The following is a 17,590-nucleotide window of genomic DNA, read 5'->3' on the forward strand; positions in this document are numbered from 1 at the left end:
ACTTCAGGAACGACTAAGACAGGCAATGGAATTAGAAGTAATTGACGTGGAAGAGTATGGCTTTCATCTTGATCGCGAGGAAACAACAAAAATGGAAGAAACACCGCAGACAGTTACGAGCACAGACTTGAACATGATTTTAGCTGCAATATCTGCTCAAACAACGACAGTGTCATCTCAACTGACAGAACAGAAGACATATATGGCATCTCAGCTGGAATCGCAAGAGACACGTTTAACATCCCAGCTGGAATCACATGAGACACGTATTTCAGAAATGTCGACACAGATTACATCAAAGATGGAAACACAACTGAAAGAGCAAGAGGCGCGTATATCATCAAAACTCGAAGCGCGTATGGACGAGAAAATAACGCAGTTTGAAGAAAAATTCGAGGCAGAGGTGGATGCTTTGAGAGGTCGTATACAGGAACAACTTAATCGGCCGGCTGCTTCAGCGAGTAATACGAAGGTAAAAACTCCATCTTTTGACGGTTCTGTTCCTTTCCAGGTCTTCAAGCTACAGTTTGAGAAGACCGCAGCAGTGAACAACTGGAATGCGGAAGATAAAGTTGCTGCACTGTTCGTGGCATTGAAGGGGCCAGCAGCCGAAATCCTACAGACGATTCACGAAGGAGGGCGGAACAATTATGAAGCATTGATGGCTGCTGTAGAACGACGTTATGAAAGCGAGCATAGAAAACAGATATTCCAAATTGAGTTGCAAAACCGCTACTAAAAAGCAAATGAGACATTGCAGCAGTTTGCTTCAGATATTGAAAGATTGGCTCATCTTGCAAATGCGGACGCACCCGTGGAATACACTGAAAGGGTAAAAATCCAGAGCTTCATAAATGGCATACGAGACGTGGAAACGAAGCGGGCTACATATGCGAATCCAAAACAAAGATTTGCTGAAACTGTATCGCATGCACTGACTCAGGAAACAGCCTCACTTTTGAGTAAGCCAGCGTACAAAGCTCATCGCGTGGATATGGAAAGGCCAGACTGGGTAGACGCAATTTTGGAAGCATTGAAGGGTACGCAGCAGAAGAATAATGATGCAGTCAAATGCTTTAAGTGTGGAAGGCCAGGGCATATTGCGCGTTATTGCAACACCAACCCTAACAGTTCCAACAATGTGGGTGGTCGTAAACGCAGAGCAGAAGGAGATGAGCAAATCTCCAAGACCACTCAATCGTTAAACTAAATCGAGTCAGCCGGAAGGGGCGACAGCTGGCTCCCGCAATTGAATGCCCCATAATCTCTATCTCGCAGATTGGAGAAGATCGAGCAATCTTACTGTTGGAGGACATGTGGATGGAAAGGAACGTTTACTGACTGTAGATACCGGTGCATCTCATTCCATCATTCGAGCGGATTTAGTCAACAAAAAGATAAGACCATTGCTTGGAGCAAGATTACGTACAGCCACGGGAGAGGACACCCAGGTAATTGGAGAAGTAGAATGTGAAGTAGCAATTGGGAACGTCGCGGTACTACACAATTTTATAGTGGCAGATATTGTTGATGAAATCATAATTGGAGTAGACTTCTTAATCGACCAAGGCATCAACATCGATATGCGAAGCAAGACGATGCGATATAAGAACATGGATGTGCCACTTAATTTCGGCTACGAGAGAGGCTACAGCAGTAAACGAGTGCTGGTGGAAGAGAGTCAGCAAATACCACCAAAATCCGAAGCAGTCATCTGGGCAAAGGTTGATGGAGATTGTGGGACAAACAAATTGTGGGTTGTCGAAGCAGCAAACAAATCAGCACTGGACATACTTGTAGGAAAAACCCTAGCTATGACAAAACAAGATGGACGTATTCCGGTAAGAGTACTCAATGAGTTCAAGTCACCATTCAATTTGACCAAAGGAGTTATTTTGGCTGAAGAGTTATTAACTGTGAACAGCTCCAGGAACGCGTTTCATCTAGTAATACTGATCTTTCAAATGTCATCACGGACGCAGGGGGAAGCCTATCAGAGTACGGCAAAACAGCTGCTCCTGAAGTACGCGAACATATTTGACCAGGATGGTTCCAAACCAGGCCGCACCAATGTTGTGAAACATCAAATTGACACTGAAGACGCGAGGCCGATACGTAAAGCTCCTCGTAGTGTTCCACTGGCGAAACGGGAAGTTGTGAGTCAAATCGTACAAGAAATGAGCGACAGCGGCGTCATCGAACCATCAGCTAGTCCATGGAGCTCACCGGTAGTACTTGTAAAGAAGAAGGACGGAAAAATGAGGTTTTGCGTGGACTACCGGAAGTTGAATGACGTTACGAAAAAGGATAGCTACCCATTGCCAAGAATTGACGACACTCTGGACTCGCTATGTGGTACGAAATGGTTTTCCACACTGGACTTGAAAAGCGGCTACTGACAAGTTGAGGTGATGGGGGAAGATAAAGAAAAAACAGCCTTCAGTGTCGGTGATGGTCTTTGGCAATTTACAGTGAAACCTTTTGGACTTTGTAATGCACCAGCTAGTTTTGAGAGACTCATGGACCAGGTACTGAAAGGTCTACATTAGAAAACATGCTTGGTGTACCTGGACGACATCATCGTATTGGGCAAGAACTTTGATGAACATCTTAAAAACTTCGAGGAAGTTTTCCAGAGAATAGCTGGCGCTGGTCTGAAGTTAAGTCCCAAAAAGTGTGCGCTGTTTAAAAAGGAAGTAAATTATTTGGGTCACAAGGTAACGGCAGAGGGCATCTGCACTGCAAACGAAAAGATAGAGGCTGTAAAGGATTGGCCAAGACCACAGAATCTACATGAATTGAGAAGTTTCCTTGGGCTGTGCACATATTACCGCCGATTTTTACCAAATTTTTCCAGCGTAGCCCATAGCCTCCATGAGCTTACAAGAAAAAACAAAGCTTTTGAATGGAAGAAGGAGCAAGAAGTGGCTTTCCAAACACTGAAGGAGCGTTTGTGCACTGCCCGAATGTTAGCATATCCGATTCCAGGAGCAACATTGATTCTAGATACAGATGCGAGTGGATATGCTATAGGAGGCGTTTTATCACAACTGGTCGATGGACAGGAGAAGGTAGTTGCATATTATAGCCGTTCGATTGGAAAACCAGAGAGGAACTACTGTGTTACGCGGAGAGAGCTGTTGGCATTGGTAGAGAGCATTAAACATTTTCACAAATACCTCTACGGCCAGCGATCCCGTGTCAGGACAGATCACGCAGCGTTGAAATGGCTTCTGCAGTTCCGTAATCCGGAAGGACAATTGGCACGGTGGATCGAGCGACTACAAAGCTATGACTTTTCCATTGAGCATCGAAGAGGTAGTACCCATGGAAATGCCGATGCAATGTCACGAAGACCATGTAGTTTGGAATGCAAGCACTGTTCAAAGGCCGAGGCTAAAGAAGGCATTATAGATGTCCGGCTAATAACTATAACGTGTACGGATGAATGGGACAAAGAACAACTAAGAAAGTGTCAGGTAGAAGATACAGATCTGTCACATGTTATGCCAGGGCTCGAACGAAACGAAAGACCAAGCAGAGAGGAGATGTCAGCAGAGAGTCCCATTCCGAAGTCATATTGGGCACAGTAGAACAGTGTAGAATTGATATCCGGTTGCTTGCATCGAGTATGGGAGAGTGAGGATGGTCAATGCAAAAAGAAACTGATAGTTGTTCCCAGAAAGAGGATTCCTGACGTGCTCAGCGAGCTGCATAATGGTCCAAGTGGAGGTCATCTTGGAATCACGAAGACACTCGAGAAAATTAAGCAGAGATTCTATTGCGTTGGTTGCCGTCAGTCGGTCACCGAGTGGATTGCCAACTGCGAGATATGCAACAGACCGAAAGGGCCCAAAACCCGAAGTCATGGCCAGATGAAGCAGTATATTTCAGGTGCACCATTTCAAAGGATCGCCATGGATGTCGCAGGTCCATTTCCTACTAGCAACCGCGGAAACAAATACGTACTGGTGGTTATGGATTATTTCAGTAAATGGCCAGAGGTATACCCAATCCCAAACCAAGGAGCAGAAACAGGAGCAGAAGTGGTTAAAAACAATTGGGTTGCAAGGTATGGTGTACCAATGGAGTTACATTCTGACCAAGGCAGGAATTTCGAATCAGCTGTATTCCAGGAAATGTGTAAATCATTGGGCATTCGAAAAACACGGACAACTGCATTGCGTTCTCATTCCAATGGTATGGTGGAACGATTCAATAGAACATTGGAGGAGCACTTAAGGAAAGTAGTAGACAAGTACCATAAAGAGTGGGATACCCGCATACCATTATTCTTGATGGCTTATCGATCAGCAGTGCATGAGACAACGGGCCAAACCCCTGCAGAAGTAATTTTTGGCAATGACCTTAGACTGCCAGCTGATTTGAAGTTTGGGATAGATGCCAATGCGGAGAGAAATGTCAAGAAATCCACTGGTGATTTGGAAGAAGAGCTAAGAGACATACATGATCTGATAAGGCAACGAACAAAGATTATGAGTGACAAGATGACAGCCAGATACGATAAAGCAATTAATTCGGAAGGTTTTCAGGAAGGAGATTTGGTGCTGTTATACAACCCACAACGTAAAAAAGGTTTGCCCCCGAAATTGCAGTGTAATTGGGAAGGCCCATACAAAGTTGTAAAACGGATCAACGATGTAGTGTACCGCATACAAACCATCGGTAAACCACAAACCAAAATGAAGGTGGTCCATTTGGAAAGGCTGGCAACGTTTAGATCGAGAGATTTGTCTGATCGGGACGATCAGACTTAGGTGGAGGGCAGTGTTTCGAATGTTGGCGGCACTAAGGGGTACTGCCATCTCTAGGCCGATGTTAAGCAGTGACGTGAATTTATATCAATAATTCAATCATTATGTCTACACATACGCGTGCACGCGGCGGAGAAGCAACGCACAAGCACATGCAGATATCTTATCTGAAATGCTCCTAAAGGCATGCAATTGTGATTGTGGAAATATCGCTCACACATACAAGCGCATGGGGTATGAGAGAAGTTATAAAAATTATACATCTGTAGTTGGAGCTGAGAAATTTATAACTAACTAGTAAGTTCTGGAATTAGAAAAGCCTAGAAATATGCAACGAGGAGGTCGAACGGTATAAAAGGGCGACAACAGTGGAGGCGAGAGATCAGTTTCATTTATGCTATCAGTCAGTTTGGTTATTAAGCAAGCTAGTTGCAAAGTATAAGTGTTATTGTGAAGTTCTTTAATGAAGGCCATTTTTCCATTATTTAATATTGGAGTTATTTATTCAACAGTTTAGTGATTCGAACTTAGCAGAAGGTTGCAAATAAGAGGATTTGCAGTAATTTCGTTACAATAGCAATGTCACCAGTGAGATTGCAGATGATTCACTGATTATTGTTGTTTTTGATATTTGTATTGTTTCCCGATTACCACATGATAAAATGCGCATGTGCCAATGGCAGCCTGTTGAGACACATTACATTAATCCAGCGAAGACAACAGCTGAAAAAAAGCAATACGAAAGCCCGGCAGGTGTATTTACATTTGCATTAAGGTGGTTCAATTTGTATGGAGTGATTTTCTCGACACCATTCGCACCAAATTCGAATATTACCTAAAATTCTAAAATAAAAGATTCACTACAGTGTACTGGCTCTAAAGTAAATAAGTTAGGTTCACTTGTCGTTATATTTGTTGTGTTCTTCTCTGAATTCTCTGTGAAAAAAAAACCGCACGATGAATCGTAGGCGTGATTTTGATGTTACCTTGTAGGTGTTAAAATGATGTAAACATTTTAGGAGGATGGATTAACTAGTTAAAACGCGAAAGTCATGCAAACGTATTCAATGAGAACTTTTGGACATGCCCATAAATAATAGTTTAGAGCTTCAGTTCAATGGCTTGTTTTTCATATTATTGTATATGCGATACGAATAATAAATTTATCCACCATACTGTACATACATTCTTCCACTTAAACAAATGTGGACACTTACGTTACAAGATTATTCACCAGACATATTCCAAATAATCGGAAAGATCGGATAAACTTCTCATATCTCAGTTCTCAAACTCACATCTAAATATATTCGATAGTTTTTAAGTTGCATAAAAAACCGAAGGGTGGGACGGGGTGTGTACGACGAATACGCTCTTATTGTACATGAAGAAAAAATTTGATATCAAATTCCATGACGGATGACCATAGTCTGTTACTACTTCTCTACATTATGACAACAAATAGTTGATTGGCCATGGCAATGATGCAAGCGACTCAACTGAATTTTTTTTCATAGGAAAAGCAAAGTTTTTTTTTTTAGATAAAAATTGATTTTCAACATATTTTTTATTGTCATACCATTGTTATTCATTGCCTATGGGACACTCGTTGGTCCGCGGCAATGCAATCACCAGACAATTGTTGTCGACGTGCAACACCACTCCCCATTAACCGGTGATAGAGGTTGGCAACCGAACAGTCAATAAAATTACAACATACACGCACTTTCAATACATTGATATTATAACATAGTTAAGTACAGTGAAGCCTGTGTAGTTGAAACTTCGAGTTAGTTACGAAAAAAGTATGAAAACTCGAAACTGGTGAGTAAGAGATAGATAAATAAAGGTGAGATAGAGGAAAAAGAAAAAGAGAGCTGCAGAGAGAGGAGAATGGTGGTGGCAAACACTGTTGCTACTCGGGTCCAAAGTGGTTCCTTATTTTAGGACCGCTGGTTTGGACCGCTGGTTTTTTTTCTTATCTAGCCCTTTTAAGGAAAGCGTTTGTTTTTTTGGTTAGTACCGGTGATGGTCAGTTAAAGCCTGTATGCAAAGTGGCCTAACGGAGCGTGCAAGCCTTGGGGTACTTCTGTAAGTCCCTGGCCAAATTAATGGATAACTTTTTTTTTTTAAATAAAGCCAATTAAAAATATATAGTGTTGCTCCGATGCCGAGAAATTTACGTAGTCGGTTACCTCGTACAAAGTACTTCTTTGGGTATCGAGTACGTGAGCACCTTATCGAGTTGCCGATTTTTCATGTCAGGTAGCGGCTCTTGTACTTTTGTAAATTTTGCTCTGCTAATTCTCGCCAATTTTATTTATAGATTTGCAACCATCCGCAATTTTGAGTACCCGTATAAAAATTCCCCAAAAAAGGTTCGATTTTGAGAATATTGAATTCAGCTCATAAATTAGCTGACACCAAGAAACCTACGGAAACGTCAAAGCCCATTTTAATAATTTACACCAATATATAAAATAGAAGATAAGGAGTCTCAGTTTTTTACCCGTTCAAAATCTATGTTCTTTGGGCAAAATGAAATGATTACATGAGCTGGATAAAACTTTTTTTGCACATTAACGTTTGATTTATTGACTTTATTGATTTTTTTGACAAAATTGAAACGTTCAACATAATCCAATGTTTTTGTAATACGTGAGTACGATACGAATAGGTATCGAGCAATTTCCCTTGATACTTTTTTAGGTTTCGATTACGTTTCTCGATTATTTAAACTGAATACAGGTATAGAATACAAGTTGGTATCAGAACAACACCTATTAAAAAGGTTTTGGAATGTACTGTCTTTGCAAACTTCGAATCGCTATAACTCTGTATCAATGCTATATTTATATGATTCTGTAAAAAGTGATCCTTCAATTACAAATATGTATTTCGAATATGGTTAACTTTGACTTCTATAACAATGGTTAGCGAAAAAAAGGCTTTAAATATTAAAACTAAACGCCGCATGAATTTTGTGGAAAGGGTAAAACCCAGCAGGCTCTTTTAGTTAAAAGAACTCTCATAGAAAATAGAGGAAATCAAGGTAAACATGGCTGAAATGCGATGGGAGTGAAGTTGCTGAGACAATGAAAATAATAGGCAACTGTTCCGTTCTGATTTCATGCTCAGGGGAGTAGAGTAAGGAATCTGCAGTCTTTAAGTTGCTTTCAAATTAGTTCTTACGGCTATTCAGTCCACCATCATCAAAAGAGAGCTCTTCTAAACTAAACTCCGAAATACATGCATAATCTCCTTTAACTATAGATCAAATATCAGGTGATCTTAATAGCAATAAGATTAGGTCGGCCAAGCATTTGAATATCAGCACCATATGGAACCAAACATTTTTTGTTCTATTACGGGGGTAAAGTTTGAAAAATATTAGTTATAGTTACTTTAAGCTCTTTAAGGAGAACACATAGACCCCACAATAAGTATGCCGAAATGATCAGAATGACGAGTTGAGTTAATTAAGCTATGTCCATCTGTCTGTCCGTTAGGACGCAAATTAGTCACTCAATATTTGAGATATCTTCAAAGAAATGTAGTGAATGGGCACATTTTAGAGTTGGCATACATTGTTTCTGAAAAAATCGTCAAGCCCGGTAAGGGGATCATCGTCATAGCTAACTCATGTAGATAGCAAGAGTCGTGAAACTTTCTGTGTGAGTATTATCAATCAATTAGGCTATATCTTATATGTCGTATACAGCTGATTATTCAGATATTACGAATTTTTGAAATTTGATCAGATTGTTGTTCAGCTCGATTCATTAAAGGTAGAAGGTCTTCGGTACATACAGTACCGTCCTTACATGATTTGCTTCATTTTGGTATCGAATAATCATGGAGTGTTGTTGGTGTTTGCTGTAAAAATGCACATATTAACTTGAAAGGAAAAGATAAGAAACGGTCCGCCAAGAAACTATCTCTAGAAATCCCTTTTTTTTAAGTTTTCTTGGTATATCAAATATAAAATAGATATTTACATTGAAGCAATCAGTTGAAATATATTCACACATTATGTGCATCCAATGCAACTTGTCCCACCCGTCACAAGCTAAAATGAACTTTTATTTTTTTTTTTTTTTTTCATTTACAAGTTACATGAAGGTACAAATTGGATCTGATTTCCCAACTAAAGTATAAAGTGCAGCCAATTGTTAAAAGATTTTCATAGTTCATGTGAAATTGGCAAGTGAAGACATCCATTACATAGCCGGGTGATTTTGTAGTCCCTTCCGTGACTTTTATAAAATTGTAGTTTTTTGAGTAAATGATACACCTAAGTTTTATATTTCATGAGCTTCGTATCAAATGAGTATACGCCTCTACGTTTTAATATTTCGAAACCTCTATAATTACTTGTTAAAGACTTAAAGTTGAGTAAAAATGTCCCACCCGTCACTTTGTAAGGCCCAAAAGTTCAAAAACTTCTACTTAATAAACGATTTAGGGTAAAATTTCTACCTAAGTAAATGACCTGGAGCAATGGCGGCTCTTATTATTTACAATCAGCTTGATTTTTTATTAGATTCAGGGTTTGTTATGTTGCGGTTTCACTGTATACGAGCGGCTTTGTATTAGGGATGGACAAAAAATGTTGTTTCGATTTTATGGGGAAAAAATCAATATATCGTTTTGTTTTTTAACAAAGTTTTTTTTTAATTTTTCTGTCCTTAAAAACGTACCCCTAATGGAATGAGCACGTTTTCTTATTAAACAGCAACCAATTACACGCTCACATATCCGTACCACCTGAAAATACGCGTCCCGGCTCGTATACGTAACATTTTTTAAATTATTTGGTAAAGAAAAAAGTGGACCTAATATAAACTCTTTGTAGATGAATTTTGCCGTTTTCGAACTTCGATTATTATTAAAAATTCTCTAGTATTTCCTGTGACAATAATTGGAAAAAAAAAAAACTATCGAATGAATTTTCGATATAATATCGATTTCTGTTTCGGCACCACTTTGTATACATTTTTCGTATGCAACGTTTTGAATGAGTTCCTTCTGCTACATTTCACGGCCCCTACTGTTGCTTGTTCGCTATTGAATGGTTGATTGTTATTTGTTTTATTATGTGCTGCAATTTATTGGCTATGTTCGTCAGTTTGCCTGATAACTATTAGTTCAATGACACATGTTTCGAATTCCAACATGACAGCTGCTGCATTTTTCAAGTGTGCCACCGTAACGATCAGTCGCAGTGGCGCTGGTTAGCCACAAATACCAAAGAGTTATGAAAAGTTGGAATAAACCGTTCCATGTTCGATATCAAGACAAGTGTACAAAGGGAAGAGGGCATACAAAACTTGTGTAGCATACTTTAAGGCGATAAAAACAGGTCACAAAGCCAAGTAGTCAGAGATATACAAAAGCATTAATTTGAAACAAGTGGCTTTTATCTCCAATTAGCAAGAGAGTCGAACCGAAGGTACAAGCGGGCAAATAAATTGTTGGCGTGGCAGTGGAGCTTGCTCCGGAAGATGTCCAAACCTTTCGGGGATAGTTTTGCAGTTACAACAACAACAACATCCCAGACTGGGATACAAGGGTCTAAAATTCCAAAAAGTTCCAAAGTTTAAACTTAGAACCAAAACGGTTATTTTTCGGGAATTGAATAAGGAGAGCCTTAAGAAAGTGAGCAAACAGCCGTCTTCTGAGGAAGATGACTTCTTGATTATGAGCAACATTGGTTATAAAAATGGTCGACCTTTTGAGAACATTGAACAACATGAAGGAATGGAGGATAAGACCACCACCACGAAAAATGGAAGAGTATATATATGGTTGCAAAGACCTTAAATCTCAGGCCATGTTTGGAGCGGTGTGAGAAGGAGCAAGCCTTGGAGCTTTGGACAAGATGGATCTCCCCTGAGACCAAGGGCGTGAGTGAGTGTGACTGTCGAACTGTTGTAGCTAGGGAGAATGGGCAAATTTCTCTTCAAATCCCATAGCTTTTTATCTAAGCCTCGAGCGGGTGGTCCTGGTTAAGAAGTCCGTAAGGTCAGCACTAAAAATATGGTCATAAGTAAATTTGTTACTCAGCCTTTAGCCAGGCCGCCGTGGTGTGTTGGTAGCGTGCTAAGGTCTTGGGTTCATGTCACCGACAAAGACCAACGACATAAAAACTTTGTTTCATTGGGAAACGGTTTTCTAAGCGGCAACCACTCTGAGTGTGTTCCTGCCAATCAAACTTTGAACTGCGGTTCGGAGTCGGAATAAAATATGAAGGTACTGTCCAAAGTATTTGTAGCAACAATTAAAAAGAGGAGCACGACGTAAATTGGACTCGGCCTAAATCTCCTCAGAGGTAAATCGTGCAAAGTATTTATTTTTATTATAGAAGGACTGGTATGACTAAGTAGTTTGGTTTCCTCGGATTTCCGAAGGTACTGCACCGTTGCAACGCAGCGTTCCACTAAGTAATTGGAGCTGGTGTCGTCCGCAATTAATGTGGCAGCTCTATGAATCTTTACGGTGTGCAATTCAGATTCTCCTTATAAGTAGCAGCTGCAATTCAACACAACTTAACTCAACTTATCAAAAGACGCAAGCATGCCCAAGCTGTAAAGCTAATCTCGATTATCCTTAGGAAAGAACTAATGCGTTTGGTGTTAAAAACATTTCCACAGCCTTTAACTGAAGCGTCCTGTTTTTTTTTACATTCCACCACACAAAGCTGGGTAATGAATGCTGTTGCGCTAAAGCTGTCAAATGCAATTGGATCTGCAACTCTGCATGCTGCTAACCACAAATTCATAAATGAATTAGATAATCCCACAAAGTAACCATGACACAACATACGCAATCTATTTGATATATGTATGTAAATATATAAATTTTATAAACTTGTGGTAAGAGCTCGAGTGTCCATGCAAAAATTTCGCACATTTGTGCAGATCTAAGTGCCAAATACCTCACTCAGCATGTGTAAACGCGCTCTTATATTGCTGTAACGACAATTTAATTTGAAGTTGGCTGCTTAAATCGCCACAGCAGCGCATACCCAGCAGGAAAAAATTGAACAAAACATATGAAAGCGGTAAGCTAGACAGTGATTCCACAGTTTGTTTTTGGGCGCCACATTAACTATCTGTCAGTTAATCCGCCATAACCTCTGCTAAGCAAAATTAATTTTATTGATCGATACTTATTCTCTCGCCCAACAAAAAACTGACCAGCACACTCTACGCACTGATGGTTCAGTTATATGACCTCAGCTAATAACGATCATGCCAAAGTACCGTTGTGGGCGCTCGACATGCTGAAAGTTATACACATGTCCTATTGAAATGCCTTAATCTTAAACTTGCGGCCGCCGTGGTGTGATGGTAGCGTGCTCCGCCTGCCACACCGTATGCCCTGGGTTCGCACCCCGGGCAAAGCAACATCAAAATTTTAGAAATAAGGTTTTTCAATTAGCAGAAAGTTTTTCTAAGCGGGGTCGCCCCTTGCAGATGCCGTTCGGAGTCGGTATAAAACAAGTAGGTCCCGTCCCGCCAATTTGTAGGGAAAACTAAAAGGAGCATGACGCAAATTGGAAGAGAATCTCGGCATAAAATCTCTTTGGAGGAGGTTATCGCTACTTAAATTTATTTTAATTAATCTCAAACTTTGACCTGATGAAGCCCCTAACCATCAAACGACTGATCGGGGCAATCTAATGGCGTTTTCTTATCTAAAAATTGTGTCGTCCTGTTGGCTGCTGTTGTTGTTGTGCCGATAAGGACACTCCCCGAAGGCCTTGGGGAGTGCTATCGATGTTTATTGTCCTTTGTCGGATGCAGATCCGGTACGTTCCCTTACCAAGCCCAACCATCTCGGGAACGATTTGTTATGACCAAATGCGACCTTCTAGGCCTTCCCGCTCTCTCACCCCCTAGATCCATAAGGAGTTCGGGGTCGCCAGAGCGTTGGCTGTAAATAAAACAGGATTCGCACGGATAGGTGAGGTTGACAAACGGGTTGGAGAAGCTATATATTGCGCTGGCGACCCCTGAATCACAAAAGGGTTCTCAAAAGAGCCATTTTGCATAGCGCCAGGTTATTTAATTCAAAAATTATGTATATTTTAAGAGCATAGCATGAGGGTAGCATTTTTTTCAGAAAAGAAAACGCCATTAGGTCAGATTACAATTCGCCCATTATTTTAAAGGCTACTCACATTTTCAAATCAAATCCTCTGGCACATGCTTTATCGCCAGAAATAGAACATCACCGTGCATAGCACATGAATTCCAAAATATTGGGCGGTACCCGCGAGAGATTGCGCTCCTTCTCGTTATATATGCCGCGATAGTTACAAAACAAAAAAATACTACAACGAATCGCTTGTAGCACTTGGTTAGAATAAAGATACGATTCAAGCAATATAAGTACAACGCAACAAGCTGACAAAAGGCGGCAAAATATTGGTGCCCGGGAGCTCGTAAAAGTCCCCAATATGACATCAAGAAAAAGTTGAATAAATCAAATTTTAAGTAAGAATGGGAATAATGCCAAAGAAATAATTTTCTTTTTTTATACCATGAAATAAACAAATCTAAATTAAAAGAGAATAAGGAAACAAGGATAACAAGAAAAAGGATTTCGGAAATTCGTTATTTGTGGTGCGATTGGTTTGAAATGTTGTATATAAGTTGCTTTATGCATAGGTAATAATTGGGATTTTTTTTTGGGAAAGTGGACCAGAGACCGAATATCTGCGGTGAGCTTTAATTTGGTATATAAATAGATTTTTTCCCAGGCTATTCATTTGGAGATTTTTTTGTTTAATATATTAATGCAAGTGTAAAGTTGAGGTTGCAGATGAATAAGGCTGAGGGAAAGAGAGACGAAAAAGGAAAGAGAAAAAGTAGCGAATAAGGAGAGAAGAAATGATACTAGAGAAAAGAGGAGAGGAATTCTTGAAATTTGTTTAATATTGTGCAGGTAAATCGAAGTTTAGGAAGGGCAACGTCTGCCGAATCTGCTACCAATTTAAAAAACGGCGTGAGTACCAAGAACTCGTGAAGTTCTATGTGTAAAAATACAGGTGTACGTACAGAAAACTAATGCTTTTAAGTTAACTTAGTTCCACCAGGGGTTGAAGCTTTCTGTCGAAAAGGAGTCCTTATAGAGTTACCGAATTTTTATCGCCGAGTCATCGGCTACTTATCAGCTTGTAATCGGCGAGTTACAGATAAGTCGTCGACTAAAGATACAATTTTTATCGGTATCTGTCCGATCCGATCAATCCGATGAGTCGTCGATAACAAATCGATGACACGGCGTTGAGAAACTGATGGAACCTATAAAAAATTGATAGCTTTTTGATAACAAATCGATAACATTTCGATAACAAGTTGGTGACATTTCGATACATTTTCGATAACTTTTTGATAACATATCGATATTTTTTCGATAAGCAATCGAAAACTTTTTGATAATATTTCTATTACAATTGTAATAATAATAAATGGATAACTTTTCGATATAAAACATACAACTCGTCGATTAAATAATCGGTAGCTCGTTGATACAATTTGTTATTGATTGCAAATTTATTACAAATCGATACGTCGTCCATACCTAGTCAATAACACACCTATAACAAACTGTCTCATTTCTTCCATTTGAACTCTGCAATGTACATGGTCCAAACATTACGCTACAATGCAGGGACTCCGATTACGATTACGTTTTCCCCCCAGCGGGTTAGTGGGTTTTGAATATACCCACGGTAGGTATGCCTGTCGTAAGAGCCGACTAAAATACTAAATTGATTAAAGGGGTTGTGTAGCGCAACCCTCTCAAGGGGTTGCCAGCGCTTTATATAGCTTCTCCTACCCAATTGTCAACCTCACCTATCCGTGGCGAATCCTGTTTCATTAGAAGCCGAGGCTCTGGAGACCCCGAACTGTTGATGGATCTAGGGGTGGGAGGGTGGTATGGCCTAGCAGATTGCATGTAGTCATATCAAATCGTTCCCGAGATGGTAGGACTAGTACCTTTATGGTGCTTGTCACACTCAGAGAAAAACGCCGTTATAAAATCCAGCACCACCGGACTCAATTCAAGCTTTTTATGTTTTTACTTTTATGTTCTTGAAAAACGAACGACCTGTTCTTAAAACAACAGCCTTGTTCTTGAACTGCCAACAAATTTTCTTGAAAAGAGAACGGCTGCTCTTAAAATATGAACAAATGTTCTATTAATGAGGACAATGTTCTTAAATTAAGAACAATGTTCTTAAATTGAGTTCAAGAAAAAAGAAACGGTATAATTCGTGTGCACTACAATGTAATAACGTAATATTTTTTATTAATGACAAAAAAATTATTTATTAATAAAAAAAAATAAATAAATGGTACCGTCCCACTCCCACCAATGATCAAGTACAACCCGTTCTTGAATTGAGACCGAAAACTGTTAAATAGAACTCAAATCGTTCTCTAACGTGAGCACGATAAATCTTAAATCAAGCCCAAGAAGTGCTTGAAATGAGCACAGGTTATCAAATACGAACGGTGTTTTTGGAAACTGTTCTTAAAACAAGCCCATCGGTCACGAGTTAAGAAATAAAATATTTAAAAAAAAATTTTTAAGTTAAACGGTTTTATTGAAAACAATATTTACATGAAATAATAATAATACGAAAAGCTAGAAAATAATTAGGTAGGTCCTAGGTACTAGTCATCACACTCCTTATCAATCTAGGAGGTTGATCAGACAATTAAATAAAAGCGTTGAGCGCGTGAAATTTCTAAAAATGTGAGGCGTAGCATAACCTGATTAAGGTTCAGTTGGTTTTACTTATGACTATCAATAGGAATTTTACGCGTCCAACGCTTTTATTTAATTGCTTATCAATGCCCTAGATTGGTGAGGAGTGTGATGACTAGTACCTAGGACCTACCTAATTATTCTATAGCTTTTCGTATTATTATTATTTCATGTAAGTATTGTTTTCAATACAACGGTTTAACTTAAAATTTTTTTTTTAAATTATTTTATTTTCAAGTTTTTAGTCTTTATTTAATTGCCTATTATTTCTCATTCTATTTAGTTCATTTAGTGACTCATTATTACAAGGACTCTTTCCTGACAATTTGTTACAACCTAAGTCCTCAATACATAATCCTTCCAAAGACTTTACTCGACTCTGCGCCACGTATGTTTGTCTCTTGAACTCCAAACTATTTTGATGTCACTTCTACCGGACTGTATGTAATATTTGTTCCAAATATGAACCAAATCGGACATCATAGGTCGATTTCTATTCTTGCATGTATTATGTGTTCCAAATATGAGCCAAATCGGACCACAAATGCGAATTTTGCGAATATCTCGATCTCCATGCGCCACCTAGCGGCGATTTTTTTTTTTATTATTGTATTGTCATCGGGTTCTGAACTATATTCCAAGATTCAAGCTTGTAGCTTATCGGGAAGTTACTTAAATTTCAATTACAAGATTCGTTCACAACGGCCGTGCGGCCGTGCATGCGGCCTGCCTGTCAACTCAAGCTAAATAAAACCGTTTAAAAACGATTTTTTCTCTGAGTGTACCGGAACGTACCGGATCTACATTCGGCAAAGGACCATCAACATCGGTAACACTCCCAATGGCCTTCCCACATATCACTTCGAAAGACTACGCTTATGTTTACATCTACCTTATGCTTACATTCCGGATTAGTCCATATAGTGAGCAAAGATGTATGCACATCAAAAAAAAAAAAAAATGCACGGCAACGTTCAATTTTCTTGACAACATGTTCTAATTCAGTAAAAAATGTATATGATGTCTCAGATTAGATTTATTGTTAACATTTCCAGTAGGGTAGTGTATAGTTTTTTTCAGACTGCATGTATATGAGTGTATGTGTTATTGTACACTCAAATGCTAGACAAGTGAACTTAATATGACACCTATGTTTATTAAAATATTAACGCCTGGGATTGTCACTGGCACCATATGAACAAGGCGGACAAGGTCGCATGTAAGTGGTTATTGCAATATTACGTGAATCAACATACACACTTACATTCATATGTATTTACAATTACAATAGAAGGGGTCAATAAAATTTTGGTATATAAAGATATGATGCGGGTACTTACCAAAACACGATTTTCGGTTTTATCACCTTTCGTCTCCAATTTAACCATATATTTTACAAGAATTTTTGTGTGACGGCCCAGTATGGATTTAACACTCTCTGTAATATAGAACAGAAATTTAAAGATTAAATAGTAAATAACATACATGTGCACATATGTACATATTTTTATGTAATATACTTTGTTAGATATAAGAGCCATTTAAGATATTTCGCTTAAGGAGAACAACACAAAACTACGGATAAATTATTTTCATCGAAGTTTCATGAGCTTCTTAAGAAATGTTCACGCTTAACTCATCTCCAACTACTGATTTCTAGTTGTAGTGCTTTCCTATTATGGATACGCGTACTAAGGCTGATTAACACAGCACTGTGCTGTGTTATTGTGTTAACACTCAGTAATGTGCGGCACGCACACGCACACTTATCGATTAATTTATAACACAGTGGCACACTCGATGGCACAAAGCTAACTGTTTCTATAGCACAGAGAATGACACTCAGATCGTAAGTGCACATTCATACATACATAGTCCACTGTGCTTGTGTTTTGCTTGTGTGTTGATTGTACTCATAATCTTGCCTGTGTATTACGTTTAAAAGATGTGGGCACAAAATGTATACTCTAAGTTGAAAATGTTCTATTTAAACAAAAGTTGTGGTTATATAACGTAGATTCCCTAAACAT

General features: G+C 39.0%; 1 protein-coding gene across 4 annotated transcripts in view; it reads right to left on the bottom strand.

The window, feature by feature from the left end:
* LRR (Leucine-rich repeat) overlaps positions 1 to 17,590 on the bottom strand; it is a 446,397-nt gene that overhangs the window by 292,975 nt on the left and 135,832 nt on the right. For all 4 annotated transcript variants that reach the window (XR_010951282.1, XM_067775595.1, XM_067775596.1 and 1 more), the window contains exon 2: positions 16,901 to 16,998. Coding sequence is in view for 3 of the 4 variants with exons in the window: in XM_067775595.1 (XP_067631696.1) it covers positions 16,901 to 16,998 (98 nt within the window). In the remaining variant the exon portion in view is untranslated. The remainder of the gene's footprint in view (positions 1 to 16,900; positions 16,999 to 17,590) is intronic.

This window comes from Eurosta solidaginis, chromosome 3, assembly GCF_040869045.1.
Source record: "Eurosta solidaginis isolate ZX-2024a chromosome 3, ASM4086904v1, whole genome shotgun sequence".
Classification (NCBI taxonomy): Eukaryota; Metazoa; Arthropoda; class Insecta; order Diptera; family Tephritidae; genus Eurosta; species Eurosta solidaginis.